Consider the following 21,460-nt stretch of genomic DNA (forward strand, 5'->3'; position numbering starts at 1 on the left):
GCCATTTGAAGCCATTTTAATATTTACAGATATAAATCCTGGAAGATTTTTTTTTCAAAACACCACCACAAGCACCTACAACTACCCACCAACATCATTTACCAGGAACTGCTTTTTCTAGATTACAGCAATACCTTTTTAGACCATTTCCACAAATGTGTCCCTTTGTCTAGAGCAATCGGAGTCTGATATCTTTGAAAGAAAGTCTTTCCTTATTTATCCCCAATCCTGCCGATGTCTCCAGTTTCCAAATGCTTACAATACTAAGGTTGTGTGGTAGTCAACAGGTAAATGTGTAAAGACAAGCAAATGGAAAGCAAAAAAAATGCTTCTTTTTTTTTTCTTCTTCAACAGCCATCATCATCATCCAGGCATAAGGCATAAGAAGTCAGTGTGTTCTTCAAATTACAGACTGGGACAGTGGTGCTGACAAGTCATTTGAATTTATTCTGACATGCTAAAAGGGAATAAATTACACTTTTATAGAACGTCCAGCTGTAAAATAGCTAATGCTGGGTCAGGGGGAATAATGATGGGGGGGGGGGGAATGGGGCAAACTGCCCCTGGTGTACATCTGTTGTGACTACAGGCTGACTGAAATCCAAATGGTACTTGCCTTACAAGACTCAAAGTATATAAAAAAAAATAAACCCTCCAACACTTTCTTCGCAATAAAAAAAAAAAAGGAAAATTAGGAAACGGTTGCTACTCTATGCAGCAGCAATATGTAGTTGCAGAGAGAAAGTCCCAGAGTATTTTACAACAGGATCTGCTTCCCCTTAGAAAGTAACAAAAACACCCTTTCCCCAAAATGATCAATTCAATACAGGGAAAGACGACTATAAAACAGAAAGAAAAAAAAGTTCTGATTTAAAAAAAAGTGTGTGTATGTATATATATATATATATATATATATATATATATATATATATATATATATATATATATATATATATATATATATATATATATATATATAATAACAGGAAGGGCGGGTGGAGTGAGCAAGTTTGTCTGTCTCAAAAACGGAACATTGAGGCCATCCATCATAGCAATTACATAAAACGAAAACATTTTCAAAATAAATTCATTGATGCATCATTTTTTCTAAGCAATTTACAAACAGGTTTAGTCAAGTGGTGCCTAATTTATAATGAATATGCTTTTGTGGAGTTCATATTTTTTATTCGTTGTTTGAGACTTCAGAAGTACAATATTAATGCAGCATTCTAAAGAGAAACCTAGTGTTTTCATCTTCACATTAGAAGCTCTTCTAGCACATATCTGCAGGCAGAATCTTAATTACCTTTTCATAAAGGAAACAGTTTCAGATTACATCTTTCATTTTGCTTGAGGATGAGGGAAAAAAGTTGAATAAGGAAGAGAAAATGGTTGTTTCAAATGTTCAATCTGACTGACGTGTGTCTGGGTCATCATGCCACACTCGGTGACAGAGGGAATGGGGGCAAAGCTGCTCTGACAGGCAGCCATGAGGTGAGGGAGGCACCCAAACAGCAGCTCTCAGAGGGAGAAAGTATCAAGGGGAAAGTATTGGCAGGTGCAAACATCCGCAGTGAGCCAACCATTTCTTAGTTTTCCGTTTTGAAGAAACAAAAAATCTTCAGGGACTGGACAATAGAGAAGGCTACAGCTTCGGAAAATTCCATACCAAGCCTGCTTTCTGTGTGGATATAGTATATACATACCAATATATAGATATATGCAGAGCATGTTATCTATATAGAGCGATTACATATATAGTATATGGAAGGAAAGTTCTTTAACAGGAAAAAAGGGTTGCCCACAATGCCTGGCAGGTTCTGGTGAATTTGATCCTAGATGCCGGGGTGTGATTGGAAGGCAAATCCTGCTACGGCCACTCTGCTCTGCTTCCTTTCATTGTCTTACTGCTCAGAAACCTGCAAGACAAACGAAGAGACAGAGAGGGGCCATTGGTTAGACATCAAGTAGAACAGGTTATCAAACAGGGTTGAGCGACTGCTATAAACGAGGCCAACTAAGTCACTGCAATTTTCCATCCCTGTAACATAAAAGTGCCCAGTCACCAGTCCCGCTCTGCAGCAAAGCTGGGACCTGCTGCTGCAAAGTGCCTGAGATGGGGGAATCAAACATTTATGCAGCCTTTACTCTGAGCCTCCTGTAATGAAAACATTAACCACCGCTTCAGCTTAAGAGGTTCACAACTAGCACAGGAGACAACAGCAGCTGTGTAGTGTGCCGGGGAGTGGGTATAGATGTTCACAACTAGCACAGGTGACAGCAGCAGCTGTGTAGTGTACCAGGGAGTGAGTACAGACAGACACTAGTGGAACGGTCATGAAGGAAACAATGCGGCTTATCAATAAACCTATTTGAAAGGGCAACGTTACACAGATCAAACAAAAACAGTTAAAAGACAAATAGGGATGTGGCCTGCTTATGTGAGCCACACTTCCTTCATACTTGTCTGCAGTGGAAGGTAACCTTTAAAGACAGCCATTAACCAATTACATGCAGCACACCCATGCAGCAGTTGGCCTTTAGAGAGGCGCCAATCCACAGGACAGAAACATGGGCACAACAATCCTAAAATATGTGAGGATTCCTTCATCTTTCTTATGGGCTCCTACAATCTTGTCTTCCTCAAGCAAGCCTTCGCCCATTGATGATGCATGCCGAGCCTCATCCAGTGGGTTTAACTTCTTGGTGACTGACGGGGGCAGTATTGAGTAGCTTGGATGAATAAGGTGCCCAGAGTAAACTGCCTGCTACTCTGACCCAGATGCTAATATATGCATATTATTAGTCGTATTGGATAGAAAACACTCTGAAGTTTCTAAAACTGTTTGAATGATGTCTGAGTATAACAGAACTCATATGGCAGGCAAAAACCTGAGAAAAATCCAACCAGGAAGTGAGAAATCTGAGGTTTGTAATTTTTCAACTCTTTGCCATTCCAATAAACAGTGTAAATGGGGTCATATTGCACTTCCTAAGGCTTCCACTAGATGTCAGTCTTTAGAACTTTGTTTGAGGCGTCTACTGCGAAGTGGGGGGGGGGGGGGGGCAAATGAGAGGGGATTTGAGCCAGGTGTCTGGCAGAGTGCCACATGCTCGTGAGGCACGGTCACGGGAGAGTTAGCTCTCGTTCCATTGCTTTTCTACAGACGATGGAATTCTCCGGTTGGAACATTATTGAAGATTTATGATAAACACATCCTAAAGATTGATTCTATACTTAGTTTGACAAGTTTCTACGACCTGTAATATAACTTTTGGAACTTTTCGTCCGACGTTCAGCTGGACCTGAACACGCGTTTGGATTTGTTTACCAAACATGAGTTATTTGGACATAAATTATGAACTTTATCTAACAAATCAACCATTTATTGTGGAACTGGGATTCTTGAGAGTGCATTCTGATGAAGATCATCAAAGGTAAGTGAATATTTATAATGCTATTATTCCTATTCATGAAAATCACAAGTTAAATATATTGAGACACAGCTTAGCCTTTTGTTAATCACCCTGTCATCTCAGATTTTCAAAATATGCTTTACAGCCAAAGCTAGACAAGCATTTGTGTAAGTTTATCGATAGCCTAACATAGCATTTTGTCCAGCTAGCAGCAGGTAACTTGGTCACGGAAATCAGAAAAGCAATCAAATTAAAATTTCACTCACGAGACTCCCAGTTAGATAGCCAATGGCTCCTTTTTTCCAAAAATATTATTTTTGTAGGCGAAATAGCTCCGTTTGGCTGAGAAATCGCCCGGAAATTGCAGTCACGAAAACGCCAAAAAATATTCAAAATTAGCTCCATAATATCGACAGAAACATGGCAAACGTTGTTTATAATCAATCCTCAAGGTGTTTTTCAAATATCTATTCGATAATATATCCACTGGGACAATTGGTTTTTCAGTAGGACCGATTGTAATAATGGCTACCCCTGTATTTTACGCAAGAATCACTCAAGAGCCATCAGGTGACCACTTGCGCAATGTAGCCGCTTACGGGTATTCTTCAACATAAATGCGTAAAACTACGTCACAATGCTGTAGACACCTTGGGGAATACAGAGAAAAAGTAATCTGGTTGATAGCCCATTCACTGCTCAATAGGGACGCATTGGAACGCAGAGCTTTCAAAAGATGAGTCACTTCCGGATTGGATTTTTCTCAGGCTTTCGCCTGCAATATCAGTTCTGTTATACACAGACAATATTTTTACAGTTTTGGAAACGTTAGTATTTTCTATCCTAAGCTGTCAATTATATGCATATTCTAGCATCTTGTCCTGACAAAATATCCTGTTTACTACGGGAACGTTATTTTTCCAAAAATGAAAATACTGCCCCCTAATCACAAAAGGTTAAGGAGAAGTATATCTAATTCCATGTATAACACTTTCATTTTCATCAACATTTATGAGTATTTCTGTAAATTGATGTGGCTCTCTGCACAATCACCGGATGCTTTTGGAACTACTGACCGTAACGCGCCAATGTAAAATTAGATTTTTTTGATATAAATATGCACTTTAGCAAACAAAACATACATGTATTGTGTTACATTAAGTCCTATGAGTGTCATTGATGAAGATCATCAAAGGTTAGTGATTAATTGTATCTCTTCTTCTGCTTTTTGTGACTCCTCTCTTTGGCTGGAAAAATGGCTGTGGTTTTCTGTGACTTGACAATAGTTTGTGGTGCTTTCGCTGTAAAGCCTTTTTGAAAACAGACACTGTGGCTAGATGAATGAGAATTTTATCTTTAAAATGGTGTAAAATACTTGTATGCTTGAGAAATTTTAATTATGAGATTGTCGTTTTGAATTTGGCGCCCTGCACTTTCACTGGCTGTTGGCGAGGTGGGACACTACCGTCCCATATATCCCAGAGAGGTTAAATGAGTGCAGCGCAAGTCGGGACATGATCTCATCAGATCTGAGTGATTTGAGAAGCATTTTTGACACAAGCTCTCACGAATCACGTTCCTCTACAGCTGTACCCTCCAATGTGGTTTGACTCAAAGGAAAGGTAGTTTTGCTGCAGGGATGACATGGGAGGGTGTCTACAGAGTCAGAGGATTAATCCACCATGCAAATAAGCAAAAGTAATGGGTCTTAATTACACATGAAATGGTCTGCAGCTTTCGCTCAATGTGAATTGTTGGTTCAATTCAAAACCTAACACGGATCTGACGGATGTTCCTGGCGTTTTAAGTGTCTGTAGGGGCCAGCTGATGCAACAGACAAGTCTCACTCACAGGGGTGAAAGGGCAGCTCAATTCTCCATATGCAAACCCTTAACAGATCAAGCCTCTTCTAATATAGAAAATAGCCTTAAGGAGACTTCACAGCAGCATGGTGATGATATTTAGGCCTTACAGACACTAAAGACCAAGCGATCATCAAAATGTTTTGAGTATGGCTGGGTTAATGGAGTTTGCTTTGAGCTTTGGCTACTTGTGTTTGCCTGATTGTCAACGTGGCTTGCTCTAAACAAATATCATATAATACAAGGCCATTGGGCAAAACAGGAGGGCTGAAATGCAAATTCACATTAACAACGTTTCCATTATTACAAGGCTAAGTGTGGCCAAGTCAAACTGGTATCCAAGAAACCAGCAAGTTCTTTCAAGCTTCAATAAGCCAGAGCTCGGCTATTTAAATTTCTGGCTGTGGGTACTCAGCACCTTCACTGGCAGTGTTATCTTAAATGGACAGCTTGCAGGAGAGAACACTAACCACCAGACCAGGAAATAACATGTCCTTTCTATACATCTTCATAACAAAAACATGAGATAAAAAGGCTGGGGGCCCATTTACAAAGGTATTTTTTTTATCAGTTCCAGAGGAAAAACTTTGATTTCTCCACCCCTGCATGAAAGGCACATAAGCAGAGCTCAACTGTGCTGCAGGCTACTGTGTGCATGGAGTCCACATACTAAAACAGACACCATGTACACAATGGATTAGACCAATACCACGTCATCAGCAAAATCATATTTATAACTAGCCCCTCACAGCACTTGTTCAGTGCCATCACGTGGGATGTTCCTTGAAAGAGGGAGGGGGGGGGGGCATAGAGAGTCCTTGTGCTTTGATTTCCTATTCATATTTAATGGATTTCAAAGCTCTTCTCGGCAGTGAAGACACAGCACTGGTATAAGTCGGGCCAAAAATGATTTGCCTGACGTCATCGAGAGAACATCTAATACAAAAAAAACTGTAACCCACAGTAAATATAAGCCACAGGAAGCCCTGTTCGAAACACGGTTTAACCAACAATACGTCACACAAACAAAATGGTAGAGGAGCAGAAAATGTAATGTGCTAAGTCAGAGGGGCTGGAGTGCTGGGGAAGAGCAGGACCGATACACTGAGCCCTCTCAGGGGTGCCATCCAGGTCACGTCACCCATTTTACCACCCATTTACATGGGCATTCTTTCTCCCCAATCAACCTGCATTCAAACCCAAAACATTTGTCTAATAAATACTTAATCCGATTGTGTATTGAGAATTTAATTCAGCCCTGCCTAAAATGTTGGAACCAGGCACTTATGGACTAATACACGTGGGAGGGCTTCATTTGAGTCCTCCATGCGCCGTGCGCACAAACACATGGTGTGTGTGGAGCAGTGAGTTCTGGGCCAATGTGACAGCTATGGTTTAAAGGGCAACTACACTTCCTGATTTGGCCTCATTTTAGATTTGGTTCATTAAGAAATGCTAGCGGCCATAACTGAATTCAAACGTGAGTTAGTTTCATGTGGGTGTTCACAGGTGGGAAGAGTTAGCCAATTTATTTAGACAATTCGATTCAGCCTGTTGTTGTGTGACCATGGCAAATTTGGTTAAACTTTGGATAGCCCATCTCTGGGGATAGTTAGGGACCGTCAATAGATTACACAATGCAAAATGGGACAATATTTATGTTGCACATCTTTTCTCATTAAATGCTTTCAATAATTGTATATGAATTTCTGCAATTTAGTTGAAGGTTTTTAAGTCATTGAAATTTGGAGTTCAACTTTTTAAAATATTGTCCCATTAACATTGTGTAATTTACTGATGGTCCTTAATTAACTAACCCCATTGGGATATCGAATGTCATTAAATTAACCATGTGCATTATGATCAGGTAGTGTGCCGCTGCGCTCTGAATTGATGATTACTTGGGTGCTGGCAGCTGTGGGTAGGATTAAAATAAACCCAACCCACGGAAAATGTTACGGTACCCTTCATTATTTATCATAATTCTTTCCTATCATCTCTCAAATCTCAATATTGGACAAGACTAAGACCAAAATGATCCTATTTACACTTTGTAGTGAATTTTGACACTATAATCAATGTTTGACTCAAATCGATGCCACATACGCCATTTTGAAAATGATAAATTGCATCTTAGGCGAAGTCGCTGTTTAATTTGGGGTAGGGACAAATAAAACACCACCACTATGGTGGTTTTAAGTAAAGGGGGGTGAGGCATTGACTTGGTATACGCGTTCCTTTTACTACCAATACAGGTCAAGTGGAAGGCTGCTCTGCAATTTCATGCCAGAGATTACACACTTAAATGGGCTATTGCCTAATCCCTGTGGAAATCCTAGTCATCACCTGATGAAAACGGCTTCAGGTTTTTTGAAAAATTGGGTTGACTCCTCTGCCATCAACCCTGGGCACCCGGGATACCCTCTACGAGAGGGAGGGGAGAGACTGGAATTAAAAGAGGTTATTCAAGAGTCACATCACATGAGCACTAAAATCCACATCAAAACAGGTGGCCATTTATTACCATGAACAATGGTATCATACATGTGTGTGCAGTGTGTGGCTAGAATCTCACTCCCACTGTATCTGAGAGCATTACAATAACGATTAACAAGTGTTCGATCCAGGAACAATGATTGCGAGAAATCAAGAGTCAATCGTACATAATTTAGAGAAGGGGTTAATTCAAGAGGGAAATCAATTTTAACATCCACAGAAGATAATAAAGCCACAACCCTTTGTCCCAGAGAAGAATAAAAGACATTGGGGTACAAAGTTAGTAGTCAAATTTCCCAAGGACGTCTTTGCATCTGCAAGACAGACCAATTGAATTTCTCTTTATCTTTCAGGGGCCTCCTCGAACTAACACTGTTGTGTTGTTTGTGGTCTCATTAATCCGCTGGGAGTTAATAATGTTCCAAATCCACTTTTTTTTCCCTTTTTTCTCCCAAGCACTTTGAAGGGGGAACGAAAATGAAAGCAATTGGCGTCTCCATTTTTGCACTTGAAACGTCGCTTGGCTTTTTGCTACTAACCTTTCATGTTACTCTTGGGTTTGTCAGTTTGCTTGCCTGAGGGAGTTTGTGCCGGTTGCCCCTGTCCCCCTGAGGACGCAGCCTGCTGGGCTGCTTTCTGCTTCAGCATCGTCCAGTCAAACGTGTAGTCGTACTGGTGGTTCAAAGTCCTGGACAAACAGACACTTTCAGACATGCAGTCACACTGAGCTCACCTATATTCATCAACTCTTTACTGCTGCCAAAGGACAACTTGTTTTCAGCCTAAACATACATAAAAGCAGAAAGAGACTAAATGAAAAACACAGGTCTATAGAAGTTGCTCCTTTCACTGTTGTTTCATAAAGAACACTTCATTATTAACGTCTAGTACACCTTAAGGACTCCATATGCTTTACATGCAATGCAACCAATTCATTTTTCCTGCCTCGTGGGTCTTGACAGTGAGAGAAACATGTGATTTGGTGCACGCGCGTTTCAGCTCCCTTGGGGACAGAGAGGTTCATGTTAGAGGTTGAGAAATTACAAGCACCTGAAGAGAATGCGGAACAGCTGACGCAGGTACATGTAGTCAGGCGCCTCCTCGAACCGCAGCCCACGGCAGTAGTTCAGGTACATGGCGAACTCTGCTGGGAAACCCTGGAAACAACCGCAGGAAAGTAGGAAGGTTATCTATCGATCCATGCCCAACTGTCTGGCTTACGGTCATGTATACATTATTTACCATGACAGTCGGTGCCTAAAAATACTCTTGAGATGCGTTCTGGTAAGGCAAGTTAACGAAAGAAAAGAGCGAGCGTGTTTCACAAGTTAGTCCACAGCCTAATGCAAGGCATCAGGTTTAGCAGCACACTCTCTCAGCCAGCTACTTAAGTATTTTAATGAGCAATGGCCATCATGCTTTCAGGTCCAAGGTGATGGATGCATAACAGCCACTATTTAAAGACTGGATTAGATTAGTGACACCAGCCAACATCTCTACTCGCGTACGCTACAAGACAGCCTTTAGAACTCCTTCAAACAGGCTCGTACTTCACTGGCAGATGTGGCTACTCAAGGACTTCCATAGTAAGCATCTACCTTTCTGACCCGGAGGCACCAAATATAAATAGGACTAACTCAGTCCGCTGGTGGGCGTGCCAGGTTGATTCTTCTATGTTCACTCACCTTACACAAAACCTCGACTGGAGTGGACATCTTCTTCTCGCTAATCTTCTCGTACTTCTGTTTCTTTGTGGCAGCCTGTGGAACATGTGGGCGAGAAATGAAAATGTTGTGCACCACAGTTTAACACTACCCTTTGCAATTTCTCAACACACACAAGCTTGTCACTGCCGGTGAGGTCAGTGGTCCATACAGAATGTAATGTATTAGTTTGGCCTGATGTGACTTACAGCACCGTGAAAGAGCCACCTAAGGGAAATATTCAGGAAAATATTGGGGCATTTGAGGAAGTTTCGTATTTTTCTCAGTAATACAAATATGTGTACATAGTGTTTTGTGACATAGGCTATCTTGATAGGCCGGGCAACTGGGGCTGTATGTATATGAAGAATGGCTTGGTTCTGTAGGTATGTACCTAACACCTTGCTGAGGACTTGAGTTTCTATCACTGTAGGCTGCTGTTCCATGCAATTACATTAACACACAGCACAGATCTCTCGTGTTCCCTATTTAACCCTTGTAGCGTCAGAAAAGGGGAAGGCGCATTATGCTGCAAATGCAAGTCTTGGTGACTTTACAAAAGCATATAACTGAGTACACTCAAGGCACCCCATATCTCTGGAGTATTTATTAAAAAGGTATCTAGCTAAACCTTTGGGAAGTAGCTGACCTCAACACTACAACTTGAATGGAACATTAGGGGTTATCTACAAAACTAGCTAACATTCTGCATTGTACAAGGCATATTATGTCATGCTAAACGATTTAATTCCTGAAGTTGTCAGAGAATCCAACTATAAAATAAAACATGCAAATAAGTCATAAAAATGGTAAATAATCTGAAATCAAGTTATGGAGACAGCTGACAATCAGTTTATTTTATTAAGGGGGGGGGGGGAATCTAGTAGCAGAATCATGGAGGAAAAGCTGTGGCGAGCGAACAAGTTGGTTTCAATGTGAGTTGGTGAAATATGAACCACTTATATAGTGGACTGGGAGCCCTAGAGTACCTGCCTGGCCTACCTTTAGACCCTGCCAGGGCAGGCTGGTTCTGTTGAAGTACATCAGGACGTAGCCTAGCGACTCCATGTCATCTCGGCGACTGGAAACAAACAAGCAGAGACATTTGGCATTCAGCACGTAAAAAGGTAACATCCCGGTTGGTTCAAGAGCAACACATTTGACATTAATCTCAAGGCCCTTGGTAATTGTAATGGCTAAGCTGTACACTAACTTTCAGACCAGTGACATAGCATTTAACTGGTAAAGTGCAAGCAGGGACTGTCATTGAATAATTCACTTGAATTAGAGGGTGGGATGTCTATCCTGTTACGGTGTTTCAACAGAAGGCAATCCTTCTCCACTACTTCACATATTTTGTTTTTGGAGCACGGCTCAGTAGAGAAGCCACATAACGTTTTTTATATCCCAACTGAATGCTTCAAAAGACATAAACCAGCATTCATAAAAAGCCTGTTTAGACAGGAACAAAAGGATTTCTAGCAATGTTGAATTCTATCTTATTACGAAAGTCAATGCTCACAACGTATCAAAGGTTTAAAGAATATTACTGCACGCTTACGTTGCTGTAATATGCAATACAAGTAAAATAAAAACATCTAGTCTTGGACTTCCATGCCTACTGTACAGCTCAATGCAGAGTTTGTATATAATGGAAGCATGACTGGCTAAATCACACAGCCCTGTTTGTCAAAATTAGGATTCTGGGTCAGCCAAGCTGTTGGTGGAGGCTAGATTCTAACACGACCAATGAGTGCAGCTTGGTCATCATGAGGGCAAGTCCTTAGAGAGCCAGCTTGCAGCCACAGCTGGAACACACAGTCTGAACATCAAAAGCTCCTTCATGCCACTCAAAAATGTGGCATGAAGTGCAGAAAAGACATTAACCTCTATATTAAGCCATAGGAATCCTATCACTCCGGCTGAAAGCGTGCAAACGATAAGGAGTGAGAAGAGAATATCCAGCGAAGGCTGAACTAGATTCCAGATGACTATAGTTACTGGGTGGTGATCTCTTACCTCTGCTCAATGCCCAGGTGCGCGTTGATGCTGGCATAGCGTGCTGTGCCGGTGAGATTCTTGTCTTCTCGGTAAGGTATGTGCTGTCGTGTCCTGTTGTCCCGGTATTTTTTGGCCAGACCAAAGTCGATGAGGAACAACTGAAAGGATGGGGGAAAGAAAAACATTGACATTTTAGAAATATCCTGATTCACAGGGAACGATTGACAAAATGGAGGCTGCCACTGTGCGAGATCATGGGTCTACTCTTCAAATATCCTGCTCAGCTCCGTGGTACCATTTTACTAGCGAGGCAGCCATCCTCAAGGCCCCCGCTTATTATCTATGAAAACTGTGCTGGCAGGATCAGGGAACACCCAGGGGTCAGAGTCAGATGGAATCTCTGCAGCAAACTCACGAAGGTTTTCATTCACTAATAGCTCCCTGCCTGCTAACAGCTCTTTATGGTTGTTGAAAGCCCCGGCCATCACAGTCTTGTCTCAGATCGGAATGATCTCATTTGTTGACTGCCTGCCATACTTCTCCACTCTACTGCCCACACACAACTGCAGATTGCAGTCCCTGAGTGCCTCACCCAACAGACGTTTTTCACTGAGGCAGCAGTGACCGGACTGGCGGATCCACTCAGCCGTGCCTATGCCTGCTTGGCTCAGCTGGGGATTCAGACCTTATTTCCTCCCGTCTATGCCTATCGGAACGTTATATTGTGACGCTTCGATCTGAAAAGTCAGGCCGGGAAGAAAGGCAGTTTCACACGCAACCGTCCACTTGCTGTAATCTAAGTAACACTCCCTTTTCCGCAGTATTCATTAACTTGCAGCTTTGTCCTCTACCCTGATATACCTTCAGCTGGTGTTCAATAGCAACATTGCAGGCAGAATGAAACATTTCAGAGTCTATAAATACACAACGTAGCGAGGACAATGGCCACTCTAAATAGCATTTTCCAGTGTTCACAGAACAAAAGCAGGGGCTGGAGGAGCTTCCATTAAACCTGTAGAGCTGAAATAAAAAATCAAGGAAGTGTTAAGTTGAAGTAAGCTGCTATCTGGTAAGACATTTGAACATTCACTGACTTCCCCTAGGTCTAGGTCCTTAAGAACTACATAAATGGTAAGTGAGTTTTTTTAAATGTGAAAATAAGCCAACCATTACACTACAGCACTTGCATGAGCAATGCGTACAGTCGAAGGATTGATGAAACTTAGTTTCATCATTTGAACCATCAGTAGAAATGAGAATGTGGTCCAAATACACAATCTATCCAATGTGTGGAGGACAATTTCACCAAAAAAAATACTTGTTCTGATGAAAAGCATCCCATTTTCTTCTCCATCTGCTAATATTCAAGGTCACTGGAAATGGGTGGTCAGTTACCTTGCAAATGATACTTCAACATCAGAACTGTATCTGACAAGCCAATGACTTTCAAAATAGGCTACATGTTGGTTTCAACTCTAACATGCTGAGTCACTCCATTTCTTTGAATTTTGGTTCTTAGTTGGTTCTTAGTTCAATCTTCAACAACATTTACCTGAACATTCACAACCGTTTCAAAAGCAACCAAAGACTTCACAGGCCCACTCTAACCAAGCAAACTGTGAAACAAAGCAGCACAAACCTAGATACTTTTAAAAGTCAAAGTATGTTTCATCAGAAGAGTTTCAGACTGAGGATTCTGGTTGCAAAGCCATACTACTAATTAACCTTCAAGGAGTCAAGTTCTCTTCCCCTTTGAAAAACAGGAACTGAACATTTTTTAATTCTAGGTCTGCTAATCTGCGAGCAAGCATAAGCTAACCACACCCGTCTGCCTGGCTGGTCCCCGATCTGGCCTTTCAGGTCCTACATTTTCCAAACATTATTTTTTTCCCGTCTCATCATGTGTCAGCAGGTAGCCTAGTGGTTAGAGCGTTGGGCCAGTAACCGAAAGATTGCTGGATCAAATCCCCAAGCTGACAAGGTAAAAATCTGTCTTTCTACCCCTGAACAAGGCAGTTAACCCACTATAATGCTACACGCAGGTCAAGTAAACCAAGTAGCTACAGTACTGCTGAGCCTACAAAAATTCTATAGGAATTTAAGAAAATTGCCCTCAACTCAATGTCGGCTCATTTTGGCCAACACACATTTTCCTGTGATGACATATCCTGAAACCCCAAGAGATAATAATTTGTGAAACCAAGAGAAATATAATCCTCTGTTTAACTGGCAAGTAAATCTCAAGAAACAGCACCAAGGAAATGGAAAAGAAACCAAAAGATAAAATTAGCCTAGTGGGCGCCGTGACGACTTCAAACAAGGAGCACGTCCTCCTCACAAAATCTGACAGCATCTTCCACTACTAGTCACCATATGTCCTTCATCCACCTAAACACAGATCCCTGCAATCTGGAGTAGGTGTTCATCTCTAGATTTGTTTAGCATGTGTGTCTGGTTTAATGCCAATATGGTGTTCACCAAATTAATGAAATAAAAAAGTAGTACTCCTAAATGGGTAAAATAAATCCCAAAAGCAAACAGAATTTGGGGGAATATTAAGAGGCGGTTGTAGTTTCAGACCTGGTTTAATCCTGAGAAAGATGGGTCCTGAGAAGAACTAACAGCCAAGCTTCTTTTCCTCTTCCCCACTGGAGATTCCAAACACTGAACAAATAGAGGGTGCAGTGCATCAAACAGGATTGCTGACAATCCCACAAGGCCAGCGCAGACAGGCAACACCAAGGCTCAGAAAAAGAACGGGAGGAGAGGGAGGAGAAGGGGAAGAGAAAGCCAAAGGCCATCCTTCATCCACCAGCAAAGCATGAGCTAAAATCAGAGAGGAGTCTGTGGTAGGACTTCCTAGGAGTTAGCCTGGGCTTAGATGCAAGCCAGTATTTAGGCTTGGCAGATGGTGGCGGGAGGGAGATGTCCTGCAGGATATGCAGTCCACACTGCAATACCAATTTCAGAGGCAGAATTGAAGACAATATAACGGCCCAATCCCGATGTTATTCTTTCATGTAAAAAAACGCCCAGTATTTCCAAGCCTGTTTTGCGTTTTTTGACTTTGCATTGGCTTTTTGATATTGCAGCATTTAATGCTAGCATTTAATGCTAGCATTGGCCACAGTATAATTGCTTTGTACCATAATCATCCTAAAAATTTGGACCAACAGTCTGCCTGAGTGCAGAACACAATACGCAGTTGACTGACTGGCACAACTAGGGTTAAAAGAGAACTCAAATAATGAAGGCCATTCCCTAACATGGGTACTCATTTAGCAATAAGGCGTGAAAAGGCTTTGAAAAATGCAGCCACCCAACCCACCACCTCCTTGAGATCTCACAGGAAGCAATGTGTCCCCCAATTTTTGAAAATATATATTTTTGTATTATCTTGAAACGGCTTTGAAACAGTAGACACCTTCAGTAAGGAAGAGGGTAGAATACTTTTGGCAGACTTTGGAAAAGCCCAATCTGGCAATTAGCAGCTCTACAGCGCCAAATAGAGGAAAAGTGTGCAGTACAAGAAAGAAGCATGAACTAATCTGCATGTAGCCGTCAATACATAGGGTAGATTTAGTACAGCTGCGAGAAACGCGTGACAGGACAGCCTTTGTGATAGTGGCTCTTGATTAGAGGATTTCTATAGAGCAGCCCGGGACAAAGCAACAAAACAAGCGGAGTATCACTCTCCAAACCATAGAGAGGAAGCTAGTGTTGGTGCAGTGTTCACATGCAATCTATTAAGAGGGGGGATTAAGGTTAAGGTTTAACAATTGCTCTTTGGCAGAGATTTATTTTCACCAATGGAGCCATGTCCAAATGAAGACTATTTCAGAAACACACTTCCTAAATGAAAGGCGACCACCCTATTGGGCACAAGCTAAGGGGCATATAAGCACCATTGTAAAACAGCAGATAGGAAGCAGAATGCAAAGTGAGTTCAGGTGAAGAGAAAGGCAGTTGATTTACACATGAGGATAGAGTGGGGATCGCAGAAGCTACTGCTATGCCAGTCTTCCCATCCATTGAGTTCAGTGTCAGAACTTGCAATCCAAAAGGATTGTATGCGCACCCTTGATAATGTTGTTCAATTTCAGTAAATAAACAAAGTGAAAAATTTCATGTGTATGAAAAAAATAAAATACGCTTTAGGCTGGCATTCACACAGACACACAATGGTAAACACTTATTCCAGACAGCACTGCCAAAAATGGTAATACAGGCTTCAATGCTTGAATACCCAAAAGGTACCGTTTCATTTTGATTAGACTAGTCTGATGAGTTTATATCAAGTAACACTAACGACAGCCACAGCTGGTGTGGATAGGTCCATGTTAAAACACACATCATGCTTTAACTTTGCCAAATGTTGCCTGTCTGCAAGGGCTCAAAATAGTGAGTTATTTAAAAACAAAATACAAATCAGGCAACTTGAGATACAGTTTGTATATGAAAAAAGAATCACAAAAACGCCTTAACATTATTTTCTGCAAAGGGGAAAGAATTAATGGGATTACACATCATGCAGAAACCTTTTTGTTGTCCTGTCTAAGAACTCAAACAGATCCACATCTATGGTGCTGTCTAAGAGGGCCTGTATTACCTGATTGTAAAAGTACTTAAATGTGACTAACAAAACAATTCCATCCACATAACAAGTGGACTAAACCAACCACAAACAATTAGCCTTGAAAATGTCCATTACCAGGACATGAAGCCTATTCAAATATATATATATATTAATCACATTGACCTCACTGAGGATTAGATAGTCAATATTTCCACAAGAAAATACATGAAACCACCAAAAGAAGAGAGTTCTATTAACAATATGGGCTACTTGTATCACTTCACACAATGGTGTATAAAATAAAACTGAAACTAGGTCAGAGATTCACTCCACTTACTGCATCTCAGGAGGGGGAAACTGCTGAAAGCTTACCTTGTTACAGTGACGGCCAATACCCATTAAAAAGTTGTCTGGCTTGATATCTCTGTGAATGAAGTTCTTTGTGTGCACATACTCGATTCTGCTGATCATCTGTGGGGAAAACGCCGGTCAATCAGCTAACGCAGAACTTCAAAATAGACTGGTCTTCTTAGTCAATTTTCAAACATTTCATAAGAATGAGAAATTTACAAGTAATATTCTCCTTTTGGCAAATAAAGAATTCATGTTTTTTTGTTGTTGTAACCAGACAAAGTTAAGCAAAGGGCCAAAGTGGAAGATAAAGAGCATTGATTAAATTGAGTTTTACCTGGTCTGCGAGCATTAGTACAGTTTTCATTGTGAACCTGCGCGAGCAGAAGTTGAAGAGGTCTTCCAGACTAGGTCCCAGCAGGTCCATCACTAGGACATTGTAGTCCTTTTCTTGGCCATACCACCTGCAAGACAGCACCAGAGATGCATCAATATTCATAATAACCATAAAAATGTTATTTCCGTGTTTTCTTAAGTAAAACTTTACATAGCAATTGCAGAGTAATTTATTAGGCCTATGTAAAATAACCGTTAATGCAACAGTTCTGTGTGGTCAAAGCTCATATTTCAAAACCAGAGGCAAAAATGTTTGTGGAGGTTGAACTTTAGTCTTTAGGACAAAAACGGTTTGTATGGAGGTCATAACTCCATGCCAAACCCTAGGACTCCAGTGAGTTATTATAGGAGGCCTCAGCTATCATTAACAGAGATGCTTCTTTTTTTTAGGCTGGCCTGACAATAGTTAAAGCAGGGCTCTTCAACCCCGTTCCTGGAGAGCTACCATCCCGTAGGTTCACTCCAACCCCAATCTAGCACACCTGATTCTAATAATTAACTGGTTGATAAGTCAAATCAGGTTAGTTACAACTGGGGTTGGAGCAAAAACCTACATGAGGGTAGCTCTCTAGAAACAGGGTTAGAGAGCACAGAGTTAGAGTCGGTCTAATCCTCACAGCTCTGCCATTCGAGGTCAAAGAGACTCCCAACACTTCTCCAGTAGACTGCCAGGCCAGCAGTCGCCAGGCAACCATCTTGTCCAAGATTCCTCTAAACAAAGAGGTATTGTCTGGGAATGATGTACTGCAAGAGTCGACACAGCCATTTTGCTACTCTGACAGATCTTGTTTGCGGAATTAGCTACGGGTGTGGTTAGTCAATAACACTTTCACAAGACCGTCCATGGTGGCAGCAAAGAAAATACACTTTGAATAAAGTAAACAGTTCCAAACTCTGCATTTCTATGAGCTTACACACACCCAGGACACGCACTCCCAAGCATAAGCGTAACAGCCAACATGTGGCAGCCAAAAAGTATGGTGCTAGAATTTGGTAGGTCTATGCATTATAAATTATAATCCAGTGTTTGGTTACGGTAATTTCTGTTAACGCATTAAACACATTATTACTACAGTCCCACTGTTGTCATTGTAGGAGTGGACACATTGTTTGCAAAGCGCACAACCTAGGCTACACTTGTGAGAAAAAGGTTTTGGTTTATTATTTCATTCAATTTACGAGTTGTCAATTTATTAAATTGTCTTTTGTTTGGCGCGTTCCTGTCAATCTTGTAAGGACACGCACCTGATTACGCATAGAAGTAGGCCTAGGCTACCTGGCCTACGTGCAAATGTAGGTCTATAAATGTTCCCATTTGGGGATCTGATACCATTTCTGATTTAAAAGCTCCAGTGATGGTGAGTAAAGAAAGTTATTTTTTCTTTGCCTCAAACAGCAAGCAAACAGTCAGTTTTACATCCATTGAGAATGACCATAGTTCCTTAATTAACATAGCCTATTTGAAAAATCTTTCCAGCTCTCTCCTTTTACATAACCACTCAGCATGAAAGTGTGTGTGTGTGTGGGGGGGGGGGGACATGTCATGCTTTGATCCGGGGGAAACGTCATAAAATAGACCAACCTGATTACTTCCTATGCATAGCGCAAATAGCGGACAGCTGTGTCTGTCTGGCATGGGAAACTGAGGTCCCAGAATATTTTATACAATGTTGTAAATTTGCTAGCACTAGCTTCTGGCTGGACTAAGTTAGTTGATACAATGTTTCTAGTTCCTTGAAAATATTATTTTCCTTCTGTTTAGGCTACATTGATTCATTATTAAATCAGTGCCTAAAGCATCTGAAAAGCTCAGTAGCCTACATAGATTTTATTTTATTCAAAGGGTCTCTATATATATTGAAAAATACACCATTTAATATTTGGGCAATTGAACAGACGACTCTCGGTCGACACTCCTATAGACAGTTCAGATGCAGAACAATTTAAACCTGCCAATCTTTAGAATGCAAAACAAGAATTAAAAAAAAATATGCTAATGAGGCAAGTGGCGTGACATCTTGAAGGTAGCATCCTCCTACATTTGAGAATGTCAAATCACCAACCCCCTCCTTACCTACCAACAGCCAATGGCTGGGCATATCCATGAATAGTTAACCAACACAAAATGGGTCTTATCTGTACACTGTATGTAGCTAAGTAACAGAATGCAGCTCTAGAGATTAGGTTACCAGTAAACCACCATGCCTTGGTCAACAAGCATCAACTTAGTTTGAATATACCAACACACAGCCGGCAGTTGGCTAGGTTTCAAGTGGACTTCATCTGTTGATGGTCTTCTTTACTAAAGAGGAAGTTGGGCTCTCTGAGGCAGCAGGCAGCCTAGTGGTTAAGAGCAGTGTGTCCTTGAGCAAGGCACTTAAGTTTAAGCCAGTCTGGATAAGAGCATCTGCTAAATAAAAAAATAAAAATGTTTGCACAAGCTCCCGAAGCAGGTAATAATGGAATTATTTTCATCTCAATAACTTGGCTCTACAACCCTTCAGTCAATTAAGTGGTACCATTTTTCCAGCTTTTTCAAACATCTGAAAGCAGTATAAAATAAATAAATAAATAAAGGAAAAATAAAAGCCACCTAAAGACAGTCATGATTCCTGCAATTTCACAGACCCTGTAACAAGTACTGGTCTGTGTGAATGGTTCTCTGCTTTTTAGCAGGTCAATTCATAAATTGTGTTGAATACCTCCCTAATTAAAAATTGTTTAACACCTCCCTAATTTTAAATGCAAACAGCTGCATGGTTAACCAACACCCCCACTTTGCCAGTTACCCACGATATGTATGCAAGGGGTATGTATACTTGCAAATAAGCTAAACGAGGGGATGTTTGAAAGAGGGTCATAAACATGGCCTTGTATTGTTTACATGTAACATCACATTTTCTGTCTGAAAATGGGTATAAGTAGGTCTAATTAAAATGTGATGAAAACAGGAGATGGGGAAAAGCATTGGGGAACTTTCCAGATTGAACCTTCCAACTCTCATTGTGGAAAGAAAATGTCAGGTGAGTTGCATAACAGAAAGGTCCCTAGACAGGTGCACCAGCCAGATGCTGATGTACCTAAAAACAAACAACTGGCTATGAGAGTACAGAACAGCAGATAAAATAGTGTGGCAGCCCCAACATTTCTAGTCTAAATTGTTCTAGTTGGGTAGTGCATATTATTCAACAATGTATACAGTGCATTCGGAAAGTATGTAGACCCCTTTGACTTTTCCCCACATTGTGTTACATTAGAGCCTTTTTCAAAAATGTATTTCATATTTTTTCCCCCTCGAGCTACGCACAACACTCTATAATGACAAAGCAAAAACAGGTTTCGAAATTTTTGCACATTTGTTAAAAATAAAAACCATAAATCACAACTATTCAGACCCTTTTTACTCAGTACTTTGTTGAATCAATTACAGCTTCAAGTATTCTTGGGTATGACACTACAAGCTTGGCACACCTGTATTTGGGGAGTTACTCCCATTCCTCACTGCAGGTCTTCTCAAGCTCTGTCAGGTTGGATGGAGAGCGTTGCTGCACATTAGGCCACTCAAGAACATTCCAAGACTTGTCCCAAAGCCTGCGTTGTGCTTAGGGTCGTTGTCCTCCTGGACGATGACCCATCGCCCCAAGTTGGAGGTCCTGAGGGCTCTGGAGCAGGATTTCATCAAGGATCTCCCTATACTGGGCCTCCCGGGTGGCGCAGTGGTCTAATGCACTGCATCACAGTGCTAGCTGTGCCACCAGAGACTCTGGGTTAGAGCCCAGGCTCTGTAGCAGCTGGCCACGACCGGGAGGCCCATAGGGGAGTGCGCAATTGGCCTAGCATCGTCCGGGTTAGGGAGTGTTTGGCCGGCAGGGATATCCTTGTCTCATCGCGCACTAGCGACTCCCGTGGCGGGCCGGGCGCAATGCACACTGACCAGGTGTACGTTGTTTCCTCCGACACATTGGTGCAGGCTGGCTTCCGGGTTGGATGCATGCTGTGTTAAGAAGCAATGCGGCTTGGTTGGGTTGTGTTTCGGAGGACGCATGGCTCTCAACCTTCCCTTCTCCCGAGTCCGTGCGGGAGTTGTAGCGATGAGAAGACAGTAACTACCAGAAATTGGATACCACGAAATTGGGGAGAATTTTATTTTAAATTAAAAATACAGATCTCCCTATACTTTTCTCTGTTCATCTTTGACTCAATCAGGACTACTCCCAGCCCATGCCGCTGAAAAAAATCCCCATAGCATGTTGCTGCCACCACGCTTCACCATAGGAAGAGTCTTGGTGATTCCGAACTTCTCCCATTTAAGAATGATGGAGGCCACTGTGTTCTTGCGGACCTTCAATAATGCATTTTTTGGTACCCTTCCCCAGATGTGCCTCGACACAATCCTGTCTAGGAGCTCTATTGACAATTCCTTCAACCTCATGGCTTGGGTTTTGCTGTGACATGCACTGTCAACTTTGGGACCTTAAATAGACAAGCGTGTGCCGTCCCAAATCGTGTCCAATCAATTGAATTTACCACAGGTGGAGTCCAATCAAGTTGTAGGATCATCTCAAGGATGATCAATGGAAACAGGATGCACCTGTGCTCAATGTCGACTCTCATAGCAAAGGGTCTAAATACTTGTGTAAATAAAAGGTATGTTTATT

At 41.5% G+C, this 21,460-nt stretch overlaps 1 protein-coding gene across 9 annotated transcripts in view; it reads right to left on the reverse strand.

Moving 5' to 3' along the window:
* The window catches only part of LOC110504775 (casein kinase I), a 26,795-nt gene continuing 5,335 nt past the window's right edge, over positions 1 to 21,460 (reverse strand). The window contains exons 3-11 of one of the 9 annotated variants that reach the window (XM_036970318.2): positions 16,744 to 16,870; positions 16,428 to 16,526; positions 14,060 to 14,143; positions 11,498 to 11,637; positions 10,481 to 10,559; positions 9,461 to 9,535; positions 8,826 to 8,932; positions 8,351 to 8,463; positions 1 to 1,919 (exon numbers count right to left, since the gene is read on the reverse strand). In XM_036970318.2, the coding sequence (XP_036826213.1) occupies positions 1,912 to 1,919; positions 8,351 to 8,463; positions 8,826 to 8,932; positions 9,461 to 9,535; positions 10,481 to 10,559; positions 11,498 to 11,637; positions 14,060 to 14,143; positions 16,428 to 16,526; positions 16,744 to 16,870 (832 nt within the window). In that variant the 3' untranslated portion in view covers positions 1 to 1,911. Of the gene's footprint in view, positions 1,920 to 7,625; positions 8,464 to 8,825; positions 8,933 to 9,460; positions 9,536 to 10,471; positions 10,560 to 11,497; positions 11,638 to 14,059; positions 14,144 to 16,427; positions 16,527 to 16,743; positions 16,871 to 21,460 lie in introns of all 9 variants that reach the window. The other 8 variants (XM_036970315.2, XM_036970317.2, XM_036970314.2 and 5 more) reach the window with 8 other exon arrangements.

This window comes from Oncorhynchus mykiss, chromosome 25, assembly GCF_057628025.1.
Source record: "Oncorhynchus mykiss isolate SJ-2025 chromosome 25, ASM5762802v1, whole genome shotgun sequence".
In the NCBI taxonomy this organism is placed as follows: domain Eukaryota; kingdom Metazoa; phylum Chordata; class Actinopteri; order Salmoniformes; family Salmonidae; genus Oncorhynchus; species Oncorhynchus mykiss.